Source organism: Camelus bactrianus, chromosome 2, assembly GCF_048773025.1.
Source record: "Camelus bactrianus isolate YW-2024 breed Bactrian camel chromosome 2, ASM4877302v1, whole genome shotgun sequence".
Classification (NCBI taxonomy): Eukaryota; Metazoa; Chordata; class Mammalia; order Artiodactyla; family Camelidae; genus Camelus; species Camelus bactrianus.
This window is the reverse complement of record NC_133540.1, coordinates 90038839-90060226: the sequence shown is the minus strand read 5'-3', so window position 1 is coordinate 90060226 and position 21388 is coordinate 90038839. Positions and strand designations below refer to the sequence as shown.

Here is a 21388-nt window from a genome sequence, read left to right as displayed (position 1 = left end):
CCCCGGGTAAACCTTAAGAGAGTTTTGGCTTCACAGCCTTGATCACCATGTGGGTACTAAGTCTCCAACCGGACTCCTCGGCTAACTTGTCTTTGTAGACACTTGAAAATGCTGCCTGTCAGAACTATGGTTAGCTAGGAACAATTGATCCTACAAACGGCTGACTGGAAAGTCATCTAACAAATGGACATTAATCCAACAAGTGGCCAATTGTCTCTGTAATAAAGAGATTACTGCTTTCCAAAAATTTGTGTTTCCTGTATTTTCTTCAGCTGCTTCAGCTGCAACCAACAACTGCCCCTCCACCCCACCAAACTATGTTCCAGCCAAAGTCGTCTTTTCTTGTTCTTGCAAGAAGCCACTGCTTCTGCCCCGACTCCCTTCCTGGGCTTCCATATTCTTCCTCAGGAGGCCCTCTCGAAGCCTGCACGGCCTAGTTCCCACTTTGCCCTGTTTCTGTTGTGCTCTCCTTCCACACTCCTCACGGTTCTGATTATTTGTTCACTTGTTCAAGGGTTATCTCTCCAGCTAACCCGTGGGCTTCATGAGGACTCATCTCACACGATCGCTTTGGCAGTTCCTTAACTATCTAGTATTTAAAGAGCAGCACTGCCTAAACAGGAGTGAAGCTTTTAGCTTCCACCTGTGATACAGATCTGTGCATAATCATAGCTAGTTCCATCTGACTCTGAAGTCTGCAGTTTTCAGCATGGTGTCTGCTCATGCGACTGAAATCTATGTGTTTGACCTTTCCTTAATTGTTTATAAAGTTATGTGAACAATGAAATGATTTCCCTTTCATGACTGAAGCCTTTCATGCTCTGATAATGGCTTTGGCAAACCTAAACAAAGGAACTGGGGAAGCCTCGGTTTGTATCCAGTTAGCCGAGCTAGTGTCTGGGACCAGGGTCTCCAGAGCTGTGTTTACGATGAGGTTGGGTTGCATTAAATTCTTTGCTTCTTCTGACTTGTTTTCCATCATGCTTAGCTTAATATGATAAAGATTAGGTCTGTAGGTCTTTCAAAAGTGTGTGTTTTCATAGTCAGTATTCTTACAGACAGATGTTTGGAATCATTTGAGAGAATATTATCACATTAAATGTATAGTTACATCTGGATGTGCATAGTGTTTTGTCAGTGTTCCTAATAGGGGCATTTTTTGACAGAAAATCCAAGAATTTTAACTGCCTGTCATGGCTACCCCATCTACTTTATATTCCATCAGTATCATTTTCCAAATTCCCTGCTCATGACACATTTGTAGAAAGAAAACCCTAACCACTAAACTTTTAGTATATTCACACCCTCTAGTTTTACGTCCTTATTTCTGAACACAGGATTTGATTCTAAGAAAAGGGGGAAACGAATGTTCATAGAACCCTTTAGAAAGTTGTGTAGAACAGCCAAGCGGTGAGCCATTTCCATGGGTGCTGTGGCTCGATCCTCATGTGGGGAAGGTCTGGTGGGGAATGTTGTTTACATTCCATACGTGTCACAGATTGGGGCTATCTTATATAAGACCTTATATTTGAAGGTGGAATCATGAATTTATAGATTTGACAACATTTGTCCCAAAGGATATTATAGTTTTCTATGTATTTCTTTGACATTCCTTTCCTGTTATGTTCTTATTTGTCCAGATTTTAGAGCTTAGTGTAATCAAGCCTGTGGGGAGCTGCATGATTTCTTCTTGAATGTTTAGAATTCTGGGTAGAAAGATACACTTGGAGTATTTCATAAGTGTCATATGTGTTCTGAATTACTTTCTTTGGTTTTGAGGACAGAGAACTTAGATTATTTGCCTGGAAAATTTCTGTAAGGTATTTATCTCTCTCCTCTCTCTCTCTCTCTCTCTCTGAATCAAACACACACACACACACACACACACACACACACACACACACACACACACATGCAGCTTTCTATGTGCAAGACACTGATTTAGATGTTTAGGACACATCAGTAACCACATGCCGAGCTTACATCTCCATTCTAACAAACTCTACATCAAGAAGTTACTAGACGAATGCATGTCTTTTCAATTCTTGTATTTTAAAATAATTCTTTACGATAAATATTTGATAACATCTTGAAGTGCCTTAAGAATGGTCTACTGGTAAGTGGTAAAGCTTTATGAAGATATTGTGTGTGTGTGTGTGTGTGTGTCTGTGTATGTAAAGTTTCTGTAGTTATTTTCATTGTTTTCTGAAAAATAAATGAAATGATAAAGATTCTAGGTGGTATTTTGGTGGTGTCTGTTTTGGTTAATTTGCAACCTACCGTCTGCTATATAAATATTTTGTGTGGTTATTCCCTCTTACATTCAGATGCAAAATTAGAAATCAAAGGATACTTTAGTTGATCATGTATACTTGATTCTTAATCTTTTCCTAAAAATTTCTGAAATTAATGAATGTTTTATGGTCTATGCTGCTCTGAGAATTATTTTTAAAGTTATTTTTAATAGATTTATTAAAACTGAAAGGCTACTAACAACCAATATCTTTGGAAATTGATTTATTTGGAGATAGTTTCCATCTACTCTATGGTAATCTCTCTCTTTTTTTTTCCATTGTGAAAATATCAGATAATATAGGGAAATGATGACACACATTTCAAGATTTTTCTGATCAGCTAAACCAAGTATATTTTGCTAGCACTCCCTGCTATTTCTGAAAACTACCTTCTCTCTTCAGTTATTTACAAATAACTATCTACATAAAGATTGTTAGCTCTTTTTGTGCATAGGTAATTATGTATTGCAATTCAAATTCCATTTTTAAATGTTCTGATTAAATCCTACTACCACTGTTGCTTCAACATCAGAAAACCTCTTAGCTTTGTTCAATCCTAGCATTTCCCAAAATGGATTCTAGGGAATCCTACTTCTGTAGGATATTGATAACGTTATGAAAAATAAAAAAGATTCTGTGCTGATACAACTTGGACTTACTTTTGTTTTTTTACTACAAAACCATCCAGAGCTTTAAAAATATGTTAATGTGCACAGTGCTTTTTAAAGAGTGATATCCTTTGCCACAGAGTTTCATGCCTTGGGAACAGCTGACTTTCTTATTTTGTAGATTAGAAAACAGAGGCACCAAGAATTTGAGCAATGTGCTTAACATTAGACCCATAGACTGCTTTTTTTTCTTTTTCTGATGTATAGTCAGTTACAATGTGTCAATTTCTGGTGTTCAGAATAATGTCCCTCGACTAAACTACTTTTAAGACAACACCATTCTAAGATGGATACTGACAGGTTCTTCCCACTCGACCCCAGCCTCTCTGTTAGCTCTTGGGATACATATGGCTCCCTCCTTGACTTCTGGGCTTAAACGTCTTATTTGTTTTGAATGGCAGTAAATGTATCTCTGAAAAGCTGCCTTATAAAGGCCCAAATTTCCATCCAGAGAGTGTATTGATTTATTTACAGTTATTTTTGTTCTTCCTTGAAATATTTCCCTTAAAAAACAAACCAAAACACGAACAAAACATGATAACTGGGGATCCTGGAGAGTGGGATTTGGAAGAGACACCTTGTTCCCTTGGAAACTTTTATCTCTGAACTAAAAAAAAAAAAACACTCTTTGTTATGTGTGTTTGTGACTTTTGCAGTCTTATTTATTTGGAATTCATTCTCTTAGTAAATAGATTTAAATGCTGATCATAGAGTATATACTGGTAAGTAGGTTGGACATGGGCCCTGCCTTCCTAGGGCTCACAGCGAAGAGAGAAAAAGCAAATTAAATAAATAATTGTAGTTCACCTCAAAAATAAGCAAATAATCAACACATAAATTGTGATAATGCTAAAGATTAAAGTGTGGAGAACTATCCTTTGTACAGTAAGGAGGAGCATTTTCTAGCCAGAGGTTACAAGGAAGTCTTCTGGAGGAAGTGGCTTAAGCTAAGTTCTCTGATGAATAGGTACTTGGTAGGTGAAGGGGGTAGGAGGCAGAGCCCAGAGCAGGTGCCTTAGGGCTGGAGGAGCTCATCCTTAAGAAGTGAAAGAACACCAGTGTGGTTCTTGTGTGGGTAGTGGTTCAGCTGCCCTGAGAGATCTTCTGATAAGTGAATGCACGTCTTGCATCGATGGGTATGCACCACTTGCTAACAAGAATCATTGTTTGTTTGTCATCTCCTTGGTGATTTTTGAGATTCATCTTGTCCTATCATTTAAATATATAAAGTAAATAGTGTTCCATTATCAAAAAATCTGGGGAAATTCTGCATAAATTCTGCCTAGAGGTAATCATGCTTGTAACCAAAATAATCCTTCCCCAGAGACAAAAGATAGGGACCATATGGATGATCTGTACAATCTCAAATTGTAATTTTCCTTATTTTTTTTATGGCCGAATTTAAAACATTTTGGAAGTTTTTCGTATTTATTATTGCCTGCCTTTTCTCCCCCCCATTTTTAAAAATTGAAATATAGTTGATTTACAGTGTTGTATATTAGTGATTCAGTTATACATATAATATTATTTTTATATTCTTTTTCATTATAGGTTACTACAAGCCATTGAATATAGTTCCCTGTTGTTATTGCCTGTCTTAACATAATATATATAAAACATAATATAAGGGAATTTAATACAAATAGGTTATGATATATTTATATATTATACAATATAAATATAATAAAAGGGAATACAATACAAACAGATTATAAGATAATTTTTTCAATTTAAAGAATTTAAAGGAATATGATGGAAATCAGGTTTGATATCATGATGCTTTCCATATTATTTTCTGCTGTTTCCTTAAAAAACATGTCTTTGGGCTTTGTCCCTAAACTTCACTGCCTTGTTTTTGTTTTCTGCCTCTTCTAGTCTAATGGGATTGCAGCCCTCATCGCGATTTTGGTGTTACTGCTACTCTTGGCCATCGGTTTAATGTGGTGGTTTTGGCCCCTTTGCTGCAAAGTGGTGAGTAAGAAGGATTTGCAACTCTACCCATTTTTTTTTAAACAGCAAGGTGTAAAGTAGGACCTGAAACCTGAATCAGTGACACATGGTTCAACAACAGCAAAGTTTCAGTTAGCAAACTGAATTTTAATAATTTTTATCACTGTAATAAATTCTGGAAAACATGCATGCCAATAGATGTTTATTATAAAACTTCATCTAAAAACACTTCACAGTCAGGTTTGGGGGAAGAAGCGGGGAAGAAGGTAGGAAAGGTTATAGGGATAAAGGGTTTTAATTTCAAGTAAATTGAATGATATGTTCTGCCGGATTCATTGGGAGAGGTTGATAATCTGTCAGGTTTTTGTTTTTATTTTTCAGTGCTTAATGAATCTTTCATTACTCTTTCATTACCTGAAATCTGCTATTTCAGGACCTTCTCTGTCTGCCTCTCAGAAAAACATCCTATAAATAAGTCATGTGTAGGTGTTAGGGTACCCGTTAAACAGTCACTTTTGAAATTATGACAGTTGGTTTCAGGTTGTCATTTTTCACATTTGAGTAAAACCTCTGAAATAATATGGGTAGATAGAAGCTTTCTGTTACTACTGTAGCAAATTATCGCACATCTGATGGCTTAAAGCAACACAAATTTGTTCTCTAACAGTTACGTAATCACAAACCCAACATGGGTCTCACTGGGCTAAACTGGACTGAAAGGGTACATTCCTTTCTTAATGCTCTGGAGGAAAGTCTGCCCTCTTGCCTTTTCCAGCTTCTAGAGGTGACCTCCCTTCCTTGCCTGACGGGCCCCTTCCTCCACTTTTAAAGCAACATGGCATCTTTGTGATTATTTTGTAGTCACATGTCCCTCTGACTCTGAACCCATCTGGGAAAGGACCTCCAATGTTAAGGAACCATGTTATTAGGCTGGAGGCACCTGGATAATCCAGGATAAATGCCTATCTTAAGGTCTTTCACCTTAGTCACGTCTGCAAAGTCTCTTTGGCCTTGTAAGGCAACATATTCACAGTTCCTGGGAATCAGGCTGTGGACATCTTTATGGGGCCATTACCTAACCTATTTTGGTAATATTTCTTGTCTAATCAAAACATTACACAGGACTTTATATTCTGTAGATCACGGTAGCATTTTACATAATATGAGGTGAGGGCCCTTTTTTTTCCCCTAACTGTTGCTGACTGATTTCAGCTTCCTTGCAACTTCAGGCAGTACTTTATATTACCCCTGCATTTATTATTAATTGTTATTCAGTCTGCTTTCATGAGACAACTTTGTAATCCTTTATCTCAGAGCACTTGGCCCATGGACGAGGCACAGAATTAACTTAGACAACAGTGGAGACAAGAAGCATCCTGTCTCTTTGCTGAACTAATCAGTTTCCTGCCACAGCAACTTATGCTCAAACGGTTTCCTGTTGTAATCTTGATTATCTTAGATATGGCGATTTTAGGCTACGTAGCATTCTTGAGTCTCAAATTAAAAAGGGAAAAGGTGTCTTAATGTGATTTGTGCTTCTTATTTTTTAATTTAAATGTCACCGTGGTGGATATCCTTCCTTCGTTACTTTGCAGTTTCATTTAATGTTGACCAGAGGGCTCAAAAGTATCAAAGCGTATGATTTTTAAAAGGACACTTGTGAAAACTGAAATGGGCTTCTTTGGGAGGTTGCTAGGTATGCTCAGATGAAGTCTCCACCCTCATATCTCATGGTGTAGAGATACTCCATCATCAGGTGGTGAGAATAGATCCGTTCCATCCCTGGGACACTGCAGATTGTGAATCACGTGGTTTATTTCTTTATGCAAATCACTCAGGGACACCATCAAGGTGTGTTTTCAGGATGTCAGGTGGGCTTCCTATCCTCAGAAACATGAATGTTTACTAATTTCTGCAACTTATTTAATAGAGAGAAGCACCTTTATTTTACATTTAGAAATATATATTAAAGAGCAGCTAGCCCTGAGTATGAGCTTGTATGTAGACCTAGAGAGAAGTGAATCATAGCAAATGTTTCCTAAGTAGGTTTAAAAGCAGGGAGAGGTAGAGGCAAAATTCTGCATTCAGCCCTTAGCAATCTAATATGGGCTAGTACAGTGCTAGGAACTGGTGGAACAAAACTGATTATCGTCTGAGGTGGAAACTCACACAGAACTGCGGGCAAAGTGTGAATGGTGGCTTATAAGTTCCCAAATAGCAACATGTGTAAAGAACACAAAGGAGTCGGGGTTTGCCAGAGTTTAGGGATATTTCAGAGAAACTGGACTGAGCTACAGACTCCAAACTGAGTTTTGAATAATGAATAAGACATTGGCAGTTGGTGAAGGACATTTCCGATGAAATGTGTGGGGAATTATGAGCTATTCTGGCATGCTTTGGGAAGTCCTAGGCTGAGTTCTAGTGTGCCAGGGAAAGGGAGAGGTGAAAGACGGTTTAGAATTTGGCATGCACCGCACTAGGGAGGGCATCCTCTGTATTGAGGAAGTTTGAATTCACCTCAAGGATGATGAGAAGCCACTGGAAAGGAGTGTACACTTTTGATCAATGTAATCCCCTGCAAAAAGCTTTGCTTGTTTTATGGTGGTGTTGATATCTGGTCTTGGGAGAGATTAGGTCTTATTCAACTGAGTTCTTTCAACAGCTGAAGTGCAAAGCCAGCAACAGATAGTGCACCTTAGATATGACCAGAGGTAAATCTCTCCAAAAAAAGTGTAGAGAGTTGGAGTATAACATTTTTGGATATGATTAAGAATCTTGGAATAGGGTTATTATCCAGGATGATCTAGGCGGGCTCCAAATGCTGTCATAAGTGTGCTTATAAGAGGGAGGCAGAGGAGATTAGATTCCAGAAGGGGAGAAGGCAATGTGACCATGGAGGCAGAGATTGGAGTGATGCAGCTACTAGGCAGGGATTGTGGTCAGTCACCAGAAGCTGGAAGGGCCAGAAACAGATACACCCCTGGAGACTGCAGAAGGAACCAGTTCTACTCACACCTATTTTTAGCCTTGTAAAACTCATTTTGGACTCCTGGCATCCAGAACTGCAAGAAAATTAATTTCTGTTGTTTTAACCCACTCAGTTTGTGATAATTTGTTACAACAGCAGTAAGAAACAGGTACATTCCCTAAATGATTCTGATATTCTCCAGGGTTGGGAATCACTGCTTAGGGCTATTGATTTTGGCAACTAGTTTTCAAGTCAGATCATTACAAAGATTGTTCGTGGAGTACAGGAGGTTGTAAGATGGGAGATAATGAAATAGTCTTCAAAATGTTTGCAGTGGAAAAAAATTGTTTGTAGTGGTTCCACTGTGATTAAAAACAATACACATTCTTTAAAAGTAGAATTACCATTCTGTTTTGTTTTGAGTAACTGTAAATATGCATATGCATATTGCTTTATACATTGAGTAGAATTTACTTACTGTTTCAGAGTGGCAAGGGTTTTGTAGAAGAAACAGGTTTCTAATTTTTAGGAGTATCCAAGGTGCATATGTTATTAGAACCTATTGACGGCAAAGACCCAGGCATTCTGTATTATTTTCTCAGAGTGCTTGTTATTTGCTAGAAGAGGTCAGTACAATCCCATTCATATTCAGATACATATCACTACTTCAAAATGATGTCAGACAGAGAAATAGAAATACTGCATGTTTTCACTTTTATGTGGAATGTAAAAAACAAAACAAAAGAGCAAATATAACAAAGCAAAAACAGACTCATAGATACAGAGAACAAACCAGTGGTAGTCAGAGGCGAGGGGAGTAGAAAGATGGGTGAAATAAGTGAAGGGGATTAAGAGGTACAAACTGCAAGTTCTAAAATAAATTAGACATGGGGATATAAAGTACAGCATAGAGAAAATAGTCAAGAATAGTGCAGTAACTGTGTGTGGTATAAAAATATTGAATCACTATGCTGCACACCTAAAACTAATGTAACATTGTAAATCAACTATACTTCAAAAATTATGATAGTTTCTAGGCCTACTATTATGTTTCATTATAATTATTGAATTAATAAAGAAGCATATATATTTTTGAGTCACAGATTTGGTTTTTTTTTTTAAACAGATTTGATTATTATATTTCAATACAATTGGGTTCCTCTAAATCCTGTGTATTTTAATATAGCTTCATTACTCTGGGCAGGGATTCATAGATTCACCAGATTGCCAAAGAGGGGCATAGAATATAAAAAGTTAGGGAAACTCCTGTAATAGAATATATGGCCATCTAAGATGCTTTTAATATGAGACTATTTTTAAAAATTTAAATCTTTCAGTTCATTTTAATGAGTATTTTCAAGGATAAAAGAGAGAGATGATATCATTTAAAATGTTGCAAAATTGTGTCTTCTGTGTGCCTGGGCTTTCCATGACAAATAGAATCCAAACCAATGATATTTGGAGGACTTTATCTAGTAATAATAATAAAAGAACTCTTATGCGAAGCTGGAAGTCTTAGGCACTACCATTAGTGAATTACAGAGGGTGTTGAGTTTGCAAACTATTGCATAAGGGGAAAAGTTCTCATTTTTGTATGAAGTTATTTCTCACCATCTGTTTAAGAGTCTGTATCCTGTGCATTGAGTATCCTTTACAACCATCCATCCTTTACAACTGCTTTTTTATAACAAAGACATCAACAATATCCTTCCTTTTTCCTTAAATTAGAAAAGGGGCCAGGAGAGGTTAAAAAAATCATATATTGAATCATGTGTAAGATATCAGAAACTATGGATGTTTTCATCATGGTTTAGCTTAGAAGATATGTTGAGTTTATAGCAGATTTGTTTTACTGTCAAGATGGCAGAACTGACAGCCCTATAGTTGCATCATTTGGAGCAACCAGACACTCTGCAGAATTACAGATGTAAGGCTAATGAGGTGGCAAACAAAGGCTTTCTGTAGTGTTAGATTAGAGCGTGTTATACAGCTGCAAATAAATATCTGAATATGCTGGAGATGATAAGTGTTCACTTTGCTCTAGTGTCCTTGGCCAAAGTTCTCCATCCGCAAGGCAAAATTGCAAGCTTATTTTTCCTTAGTTCATTTTAAGACATTACATAAAGATCTCATAAATCTTAATTTAAAAAAATTTTTTTAAAGTTATCTTTTTGAAGCCCACTTTGCTTATAAGTAAGTTGAGCTTTTGTGATGAGGATCTGTCTGACTGGAGCTGTATAGAATCATTTTCTTAGCCAGCAACAGCTGTGCTATTCTTTCTAAATAGTAATAATGCTTCTACATTGCACTTGTTTTTTATTGTTGAGGAGGGCTCTTGGTGCCTTTATTGAGTTACTTTGAGAGCAGCCTGATTTGTTTCTTTTTTTTTGGAATGCACAATAAAACAAAAGTAATTTAAATTTTAATATGCCTTCCTTGCACCATTAATTAAAATGATTTATGTTTGGTTGCCTCCTTGAAATAGAGTGTGGTGTTAGTACTCATTGCTTCCATGGTGATGTTTTCTAACAGAGCACCATTTACAAAACAGGGTTTCAAACTCTTCTGGTCTTGGTTTATCTGCTTTGACAGCAGCACCTTTACTTAACTCCAGGAGAATACACTCTCACACTGTTCTTCCCAGTCCTCATTTGGCACTTTACATTATGCTTATTGTCTAGACTTCCCACAAGTTATTTATTTGTTCAAAGTAGACTCTTTGAACACTGATGAGTCTGTCAAGGAGGAAAGGAAAGGGAGGATGAGATAAGCCTGATCATATCTTGGTCTGAAAGTTGAAAGCATCTACCTTTGTGGGGTTCAGAAAAGGACTTCCCAAATACTAACGTCAGAAAACTTTGTGTTTATGCCCTTCAGAGGAAAGCACTACACTTGCTGTCTTATCTTATCAAAAAGAAAGGAAGAATGAAAGGAAGTCCCACATATATTTTAAATAAATTTTTGTAAACACTAAGAATGATTCCTTATGGGTCTCTGGGCTCTCAGGCAGTAAGATGACATTGCTCATAAATTGGGCATTTGTTTTTGTCACTGGCAAGAATCAGTCCTGAAATACTACTTGATCTACAGTCGTTGTACAGTATCTTCCTTTTTTAAATCCAAGGCAGTTCACTGTTGACAGTTCTTTTCACTCTTTTCTGAATATCGGAACATATGATTGCATCAAGCTGGCTGCAGGCTCCCGTGCTGACATTTTCTAGCGCAAAGAATGCCCACATCACTCGAACATTTGAAAAGTGTTAATGAGCAGATCAAAAGGACTGTTGCCTGAAGCGGCTTTTTTTTTTTTTTTTGAAGAAATCGGCTCTCCTCCAAACTGAAATCTTCATTCTAGCAGCTAAGGAGATGAGATGTAGTCCTCCCTGATGATGATAATAACAAATGAAAAAAAAATTGGAGAAGACTCAAACTCTGCATATGGTTCATAAAGTGGTGAAAGTGTTTTCCAGAATCTTCAATACAGAGCTGAAGGATGCTAAGTGGAAAAAATCCTGGCAACTAGGCAATATTATGCCTTTTAAAATCTGCAAATTCTCATAAAATATGGTGCATATGAATACATCCTTTTCTGAGAGGAATGTGTTCTTGCACTATTTAATACAAGAATGGGATTCTCATGACTGTTATTTTTAATGTATTTGGGCCAACAGTCAGGTTTCCTTTTCTCCTGCACTAGTTTTACTGAAACATAGGGATATCAGTGGACACTGATTTTTGCCATTTTTGGCTTTTGGACTGAATGGCTTCAGATTATTTTCAGCCTCCTTTGTTACTTACAAGGCTGTATGGTAGATTGCAGAGAAGGAGCATTTTGAAATGTCACACACACACACAATTTATTTCCTGTTCCAACACTTCTAGGGCATGGATGTTGGGTGTATGAATCGGTGTATGTATATTATGTCCTTATAAAGTGGGGATGACAGCATCTATCTCACAGAGTTACTATAAATACTGAACTATAGCTATCTGTTTATATCTATCTATCCATCCATCCATCCCAGCAAGTAACAAACTACTCAACAAGTCTTAAGCCTTTTCTCTTGCACCCTGTCCCTTTGTGATCCAAACCTTAATTTAAAAGAATGTCATGTGGCAGAAGAAGTTGAACTCAGAGTTTGGTGGTAGATGGGCCTGGGTCTTGGGTTTGCATCTTAATTCTAGTGTTTTCTCTTTGTGTATCCTTGGACAGGTTACTAAAGTTAGAGCCTCCCTCTTATATTTAGAATGGAGATAAGCACACAGGATTATTATGAAAATGAGAGAACATAGAGTGTGTGGCGTATGTCAGCACCAATAAAGGGTGGTTATTGTTGATGGTATTAACAGCACACAGGTGAACCTCAGCTCTACTTCAGTTTCTTTAGGTTCTGTTATTTGTTGTGGTGGTGGTTGTGTCTCTTAATCTACTAGATCAAAATTTGATTTATGTAGAGTTTTAAGGTTCTGTTTTCATTGTTAACAACATAGAAAATATAGTTGCCAAGATTTAAAAATCAATTTGAATTTATAATAAGTCACGCATTTAGTCATACATAAGATTAATTACACATTATTGGAAAAATAAACCCTAATGTTCTTTTCTGGAATAAGGTGAATACAAATACATGTAGACATATGCCCTATTTAATTATGTAAAGGCACAGAAGAAAAGAACCTAGTGGAAATATTGTGATATGTATTTTGTTGTATCAATCTATTAGAATTTTCATTTTGGAAAGGACCTACAATGAATCAGGTTTATTTCCCAGGTGAAGAAACTTAGTCTGGTCTTATGTTTTCCTATTTGCCTGTGAGTTCACATTTGCCTTTGAGTTCATTAGCTCTCTGACTTTATTGGTTAAAGAAGAAACTTGATATTTTGGGTTTTTTGGACCTAGAAATATTTTAGTTTCATGGAAATCTTTATTGGTTATCATTTATAGCTTTTTTTCTTAGTATTTTCCTTATAAATTTAGAGGTTGGCTGTGAGCCTTTGTGAACATTCTCAGCTAATTCCTTTAGCTCACTTTCAATCTTATTTTTAGTGTCTGTTGTTTGCAGAGCACTTTATTAGGCACTGTGATATTTACAAAGAGGGAATAATGATTATTGCCCTTAAAAAATCTACACATTTGAGGGGTAATTGAAAAGTTCCAAAATAAACATATAAACCTAAGTTAATGAAGCATGAATGGTTCAACTGTGCAGCAATGCATATTTTTAGAAGTTTTAAAGCTTCTAGATAAAGTGATAGAAAGTTGGTAGACTACTCTGTGAAGGCTGGATGGACTTAACATGGAAATGACCATTTTATTTGGGGTAACATCTTCTGTCAGCTTGGAGTAAAGGAGCATATACAGGGATGTTTGTAGATAGAACATTAAGGCAGAACTGTACCACACTAAGGCATTTGAACAATGAGAATACAAGAGGTGGCTCCTGTAGATGTACTGAAAAAGGACCTTTCCTTTTCCAGGTTGTGGCTTGTGATAATAAGGGTCTTTGATAAAGAGAAAGAATGCAAAGATGCCTCTCATCATTCTGTTGTGAGTTCATCAGCAATGGTCATAGGAGGATTCTAAATTGAAATTCAATTTGCGTATATCAGTGCTCAAACTCAGTGTTATGCAGGATAATGAGCATGACAAATACGACGTAAAAAAGAAAGTGTCATGAAAGGCGATGTTCAGTAATTCTCAGGAGAATATAGTGTCGAACAGGGTTGGGAATACTATTTAAGTCCTCAGGTAATAAGTAGGGTAAATTTGAAACCCTCACAAGGAAATGAAAATGAGTTCCAATACATTATACTCAGACTTAGTGGAATGAAGGATGTCCCTTGGCCTTTGTCTAGTGAGAGAACTCTAGAGAGCACTTTATGGTAATTTGCAAAAGTGAGTGGAAGCATGATTTGTATGGTTCTTCCCAAAATTCTGTTAATTCTTTGATTTCGGTTGTCACTGGAACAATTGGTCCATTTTGACTAGAGAAGTAATCAGTCAAGCTTCTGTTAGGAAGAATATTGACCTGGCTACATAGGCTAAAATGAAGGTTGGGGTAGAGATAGAGAAATATGCTAGATGTCTAACTTAACTACCAGTAAAGCATGTAGACATTGATGCCAAAAAAAGAAAACTATGTTAATTATAACTGGTATGCTATGATAATCAATTAATGTTATCACTATGTTATGAGTTAAAATGCATAGAATGAAGGTGGGGACCTCTGAGGGTGCAGCCATTTTGCCTGAGCACCATTCATCTAATTCTACTGGCTTAGCTGTGCTTAAAATGCCAGGATTAGTTCTGGAAACCGCTGTTTGAGATGTTGATCAAATGAATGTATGCTATGCTAAAGAAACTGATCGAGATGACCCAACAATTCAGGCCATTATATAAAAAATGGTTATGATGTTTAGCTTCCGGGCGAGTAGGCTCAATAGATACATGGTTATTATCCCAGTATTCAAAAATAGGACCTGCTCTCTTCTGAAAGAAAAAACAGTTATGTGTGTGTGTGTGTGTGTGTGTGTGTGTGTGTGTGTGTGTTTCCACATTCTAAGATTGGGACTAAAAAGTGGAAACTACAGAGAGGGAGGCTTTGGCTTCATTTGGGGGAAAATTTTTCAAGTGATGTGAGTTTCTTGCCAGTGGAATGAATTACTTTGTGAAGTAGTGAATTTCTCTTTATTGCAGGAATTCAAACATAGTTGGACTACATCTAGGTGGGAATTTTTCAGAATATTGAAGTTTTGGTTGAATGTGTGTTGGGAAAGTTGAAAAATATTGTACTAGATATTTTTAAAATCCAGAGAATCTTAAGTTTATGATTTTAGGTAGTGATAGTGAGAGTGGAATTCAGAGTCCTTCCTTCTCTCCTTGATCTTCCTTCCCTCCTCCCTCTCTTCCTTCCTTCCTTCCTTCCTCCCTTTATCTTTTCTCCATCTTTTTTTCTTTCCCACCTTCCACCATTTCCTCTCTTCCTAACTTCCCTTTCTCCCTCCCTTTCTTCTTCCTTACAAAATAGAAGATCTATTTTGTGTTAGACACTTTACTGGATACACTGAGGAGCAAAGCAGACATAAAACACATCCTCACAGGAGTTACAGATTTTTGGAGTTAGATAAAATGATCAATTGTGATCCATGGTAGGGGAGAACAAACAGGCATCTGTGCATATTGAGGGAGTCTGAACTGCATTGAGAAAATTGGGGGAATTCTTGGTGGGCAGAAGAGGAGAGGAAAAGATATAGGAGACGGAGCAGGGGGAGTGGGGGGATTATGTCAAAGAATCTTTGGACAGCATAAATGATTGGGTGAAGTCATTTAAAAGTGAGAAGAAATTATAGATTATGAGACAATTCTAAGACTTTAAAGAAAGTGATTTACTTGAAAGAAACAGGGAAGACAGGAAGAAGAGTTGGCTTTTAAATGCAGATGACTAGCATGGTTTTGACCCTGTTGAGTGTGAAATATTGATAGATCTGGTTTTCATGGATTGCTTTTGGACATGTGGGTTGATAATGATATGAATGCTTCCTTTTTATAAAGGAAATGCACCTGTAGCTTGATCACCTTTATTTCATTTTACTGTAATACTATTTTGAATCTTAATCCTCCCCTGGCATTTATTTCTGGGCTGGCTATAAAAATTCACAAATTCCTATCCTTCAAAATTTTGAAAAAGAACTGGAATTGTATGTTTATTGATAAAAGAAAATTGAATTAAGTAAGAGGATTACAGAGAAATAACAGCATTTCTTATATCAAAAGTTTGAATGCTACAGGAATGAGTGAGTTTGAGATTCAGTTATATTAAATTATGGTCCATGTATATCTATGTAGTTGTAATTACCATCTGTGTATTTTTCCCTGAGATTTTGATCTAAACTAAAATTTGAATGCTAAAAGTGATCTACGTGAAGAAAATTATGTCATGTTTTTACTAACCTAATTATTTTTTACACATTCTTACTGTCTCTTCCCTACATACTACTGAAGGTTTTACATTTGATTTTTTTTTTTTTTTGTACAGGTTATAAAAGATCCTCCTCCACCACCACCATCTGCACCACAAGAGGTAAATGAGTGCCTAATGAGTGATGTGGATGGTTTTTTTCCCTGTATTTGGATATTATCCCCCAGTTTGATCAATGACATTATTATTAGATAACTGTGATACCTCTGTATTGACTTTTGCATTTTTGAAAATCATTTGTTATTTTTTATCTTCTTATGATTTCTCTCACATGCTAGAGGAATGGGACCTTCACATATTGATGAACATAGACTGGCCATCAGGATCAATAGTACATAGAGATTTAATTTACTTTTTATAGCAATATATCAGTAGTTCTGACATCACTTATTTTATTTACAAAACGTTGGAAGATCCAAGCTGGCAGTTTAGATATTATTACTTTCTCCAAAACGATTGTTACTTTTTATTACCATTAGCCAAAATTGTGTTGGCAACGTGAAATACGGCATTGCACATTTTGAAAGCTTCTCAACTACCTATCTTTTTAGTACAAATTTCTCAGAATTCAAATTTACACATACATTGAGGCTTGAAGTGATTACTGAAATGTGGTCCTAATTTTATGTCTTTTTATCTTTTAAAACATGAAATGATGAATAGATCTGTAAAAGACAAATGATGCTCATAGTTAAGAAGTAAACTTCTGATAACCTAGCAAAATAAGGTAGATTTCTCAAATTGTGGGGTGGAAGGAGTCCCAATATTCCATAGCACTTCACCTGAGATGTATGCATGTAAGCGTAAATTTGCCCACACGTGCTATATATTTTTTATTACATTTCTTCTGTATCAATGGCATTATTTTGAAAAATGTTTAAATGTGAGCCAGTTCTAAGCAATATTTTAAGAAATTATTTCAACCCAGTTTTAAAAACTTGTATCTACATAGGAGGAAAAGGAACCTCTGCCTACTAAGAAGTGGCCCACCGTGGATGCTTCCTACTATGGTGGTCGAGGAGTTGGAGGAATTAAAAGAATGGAGGTTGGTATCTTTAAAAAAAAAATAGAAGCTGCTAATCTGGACTATGTATTTCTAGAATTATTAAGCCATGGCAACTCTACTGTTCACAATTCAATATCCTAATATCCAGTTTTACTTAACACTTTTTATTTGGACAAGTTTTATTTCTCTGGAATAATCCTAGCCATTTCAAAATTATTCAAGAAGAACTGACTTTATTAGTCAAAGAACTGCATTGATGAGATGTCTGAATTCTAAAGGGCAAAACAAAGTTAGGGTTTTTCTGACTATTTTGGAAAAAATTATTGCCGAGAACATCCAGTTTGAAGAAGCGAGCTACTTAAAGTTACAACAATGCTTGTCTTTGAGAAGATCCAACAGTTATGTATTGTTTGAGGAGAAAAATGTCAAAATAGTATGTCCATGAGCTTATCACAAATATTGAGGAAGTACATTTAAAGCTTTTTTTTTTACAGCTTATAGTTATCTCTTATGAATGATCATAATTAATATTAAATATCATTTATAGAACATATTGAATTTTTAGACTCAGTGTGAATTAAAATTGAACTTAAATATTATATCTTAAAAATCAAATTTTTACCACCACAGAAATATTTTTCAAAGTGATGCATTAATTAATAATAAGGAATCACTGCCAGCCCTAAGCCCTTGACAACAAGATAGACAGGCCAGCATCCCACCCCAAGGAGCAACTGGAGGAATTTTCTCATTGAAATATTGACTGTATTATTAAACACAAATCCTGGCATTTCCTTATTAGTTATTCTTTAATTTTGCTTCTTGATAAGAAGGAGTTTTTATGTTTTGCAATCATTGCACATGTCTCCTTACTGTCATATCAGCTTTGTCCCATTACTGCCAGAAAAAATCAATAAGCTAATTAACAACCTCACAACTGTTGCAATTTTCCCTTTTTATACATTTCAGTAAAATTCAGATTCCCAAGGAGAGTTTCCCATTTGCAGAATACATTTCAGTATTCTTCAGAAGAAGCCCAGACTTTCTTAACATGGTTATCTTTACCAGAGTGGCTAAAGAAGTCATCCGATAGTGGTTCTTATTTTCTTGACCACATTAGATCTTAAAATAATGCACATTTGCCTAAGAGCTTGCCACTTTATTGCTGAAATATTCTCTGAGACAGGTATCTCATTGCCAATAAGCCATGGAAAAGGTGGGCGCTAGAACCTATTAAATTTGTCTTTTGGAGAAGATTGCGCATGTGTTTGCCCGTGAGTAATTGAGAACACCACACAGTACAAGAGAACATGGCTAGGCTAGCTCTTGTTGCTTGACACAGATGGAGGGTCATTTTCCTTCCATTTGCCTTTGTTGTGTCATTCTAGGCTTGGAGGGTTGGGGAAAGAGTGGATTGGAGGTATAAAAAAAAAAGTCACACTTGTATAAAATTGTTACATATGAATATCTAAATATGATCTGTCACAGCTTATTTTTAGTTTATTTAGTCTCGTTCCAAAATGTGTGTGTAAAAGATGTATGCAAGGGGAAAAAGAGTTTGACAGGAAATAGCACAACGTGTTAGTAGCTTTCCCTTGATGGAGTGATTTTCAGTTTGTGTTCTAGAGTTCCCTGTTCCCAACTTATTTGACAGTGAGCTTGTGCTGATTTATATTCAGAATAATAAACTTAATTCCATTTTGAAAGCCACACATACAAAATACCACGTGACAGTGAGATTCAGATATATTAGTTCTTGCTCAAAACACTAAGAACTGTGGCAGATTTTTGTTACTCCAACATTCCAGTGTTCCAAAGATTGAGAACTTTTTTCTACAGAAAATGAAAGCATATGTATGAGCTCATAAATGGGTCCTGACTTAGAAGGAATATTATTGGAATATGTGCAGGAAAGCCAAGGGCTCATGAACATTCTTGAGTAACTCACATTTCAAGTGGTAAGAGTTATTGACTCTTATTTTTAATTTTAGATGTAACTGAATTTTATTTAAATTTAATTGGAATGTATTTGTTTGTGTTTTTATTTGTTGACTTTTAATTAATATGAAATTACATTGCCTTTCCTTTTCAGCTGAAGAAAATTTATGAAAAGGACTCACTATTAATAAGTTGGCAGCCATTTTAGTCATAGATAATGTTGGCTACATTTTATGGAGTGCTCCATCAATGAGATGGAAATGAGAATGAAAGTGAAGGAAAAAGTGAAAAGTAAATATGGGCATCACAAAGGGGAAACACGATGCAGAAAAATACACAATAAAAAATAAACTGAGAATTAAGCATCATGAGACTTTCTCAAACATGAACTTATTTAAACTTGGAGAGGAAAAATAGAAAACATAATTTGTTTTAAAACCATGCCTGTTTAAACCTGGAAAGTGTTTTCCTTTACAAAATACCTTAAACTTGGGGAAAGTAAATGGAATTTTAGAAATTACCTGTACATTTGAATTAAAGAATAAATCTTCGTAACTAATGTTATTTTAAGCCAGTATAGGAATTTTACATAGAATTTTTTTTCTTACTTCTCCTTTACATTAAATATTTAAACACTGTGGTAATGGCAATTTGCAGAAAGCTGGAACTGAGCTGATGTTAATAACAGCTGTTAGCACAACTGATCCACAATACCTAATGACTTCAAATGTGTGTTTCTGCCAATTCAGCGTGAAACTGTTTTTGTTTCTTTTCTCAATTCTGAAATTGCTCCTTTTATGATACAACCTCCCAGCCATCCAAATATGCTCTGGAAATTATGGAATTTCATTGTTTATCATTGAAAAAGCCAAGTAGAATTGGAAAATTTTAGCTATCAAGCTTGCACTCTTCTTTCATGATAAAAAGTCAGATATATTAATTCTGTTAAGGCTGCCTTTAACAATCTGTTCTTCTTCTTTTATCCTTTTTGACTATCAGTGTGGTCAAACTAAAATATTAAAATGTATACATAAAAGTGTGTATATATATTTAATTGTTTTTAAGAGTTTTAGGAGAGCTCTATAAAATGTTTCTTAGTTTTTGACCTTGAGATTGAGAGGAGTTGTATTGTTTCGTGGTGATGGTGGTGATGATGAAACAGCTGCTTCATGAAGTAACACTCAGGGATTTATTTACTGCATTTCCTTTGACCTCAACAACTATATTATAAGTTTAGTCCTTTGATAGTTGAGTCCCTAGAAATGCCACATTGGGTCAGAACTCTAGTTCAACGATCTTTGTGTTCTTTATCTGAGAATACGGTGCCGGTGAGACTTGGAGAAAGAATACAATTACATTAGCTCTATGATATCCACCATGACATTGGGGCTAGTTAAAATCTAAGTTAAAAAATCTATAATTTCCAAATGACTCTACATTTTATCTACTTATATTTCTACTCCGAATGTCTTCTTTGAGTTATGACATTCCTATGCTTATTTAACCATGTATCTTCTTTTGTTTTTGTTTTTTTCCCTTAAAATTGAGACAACAACTCCAAGAGATGTATCTTGGTTCTGGTGGTTTTTAGTTCAATTTAGCTATATCTAAAGATTTGTAAAGTTTTAGTTTATCTAGGTGAAGACACTGTGATTTGAAAAGAGAAGGTCATTTCTCTGGAAAGAAAGCCAACTATCTAGCTCTAAAGGTTTAATGGTGTTTAAAACAATTTTAACAACCTCATAAAGAACATGCTAGTACCACTGATCACACTGAAAGATACAGATACGTTTTAATGACTCAGCAGGGTCCACTTGAAATTGAAAACCTATTCTAAAACTGTAATTAAAAAAAAGGTAAAAACATCTAAGTAAGCCTTATCAAAAAGGTATGAATGGTTCTTTCTGTGAACAGTAGTCATCTGTATTCCCACCCCTTAATTCAGGTCATTAAAATACTTTAAAAAGTGTTTAATCATTTTTTTTTCCTTTGTAGAAATCACTTAACTCTGGTGAGTCACTATGTGCCCTGCACAGAACTCCCTGTTTCTTTTTAGAACTTCACTTATCTTTTTGTCTTCTTTGGTAATGTCCTTGGTTTTTAGACTTCCCTACTGCTCCTGGTAGGACAAAGCCTTCCTGCAGGGGCCGCATCCTCTTTACATGCCCACATTTGCAAACATTTGGCCCAGATTTAGCCAATTTTCATTGAAAAATGAACATCATTTGACCTTGTTGTTTTTCAATATCCAGAGTTTTCAGAGAAGGGAATTTCCTAAAATTTGTGAGATTCCCTGGTGTCTCTGAATTTTTTCTCTTCACAGCCTAGCCTTTTCAGATTTGCCTTCCTCCGTGAAAAATAAACGTGTCAAATTACCATACTCATAGGAGTAGAGGAACTAAAGACTGAAAGCTACTTTACAAAGTTGATCTTTACAAAATTGAAGAAAAACATTTATAATTATTTTACTTCCAAAGGCTAAATGTTTAAATCATACTTTTTTGCCATAGATTCAATAGACAGTTTGGAAGGAACAACTGACTCCTTTGTATAAAATATATTTGTAAAATTCAAACCTTATTTA

The 21388-nt window shown here is 35.7% G+C and overlaps 1 protein-coding gene across 2 annotated transcripts in view; it reads left to right on the top strand.

Moving 5' to 3' along the window:
* ANTXR2 (ANTXR cell adhesion molecule 2) overlaps positions 1-21388 on the top strand; it is a 134129-nt gene that overhangs the window by 57772 nt on the left and 54969 nt on the right. For both annotated transcript variants that reach the window (XM_074346004.1, XM_074346010.1), the window contains exons 12-14: positions 4838-4933; positions 15918-15962; positions 16813-16905. In XM_074346004.1, the coding sequence (XP_074202105.1) occupies positions 4838-4933; positions 15918-15962; positions 16813-16905 (234 nt within the window). The remainder of the gene's footprint in view (positions 1-4837; positions 4934-15917; positions 15963-16812; positions 16906-21388) is intronic.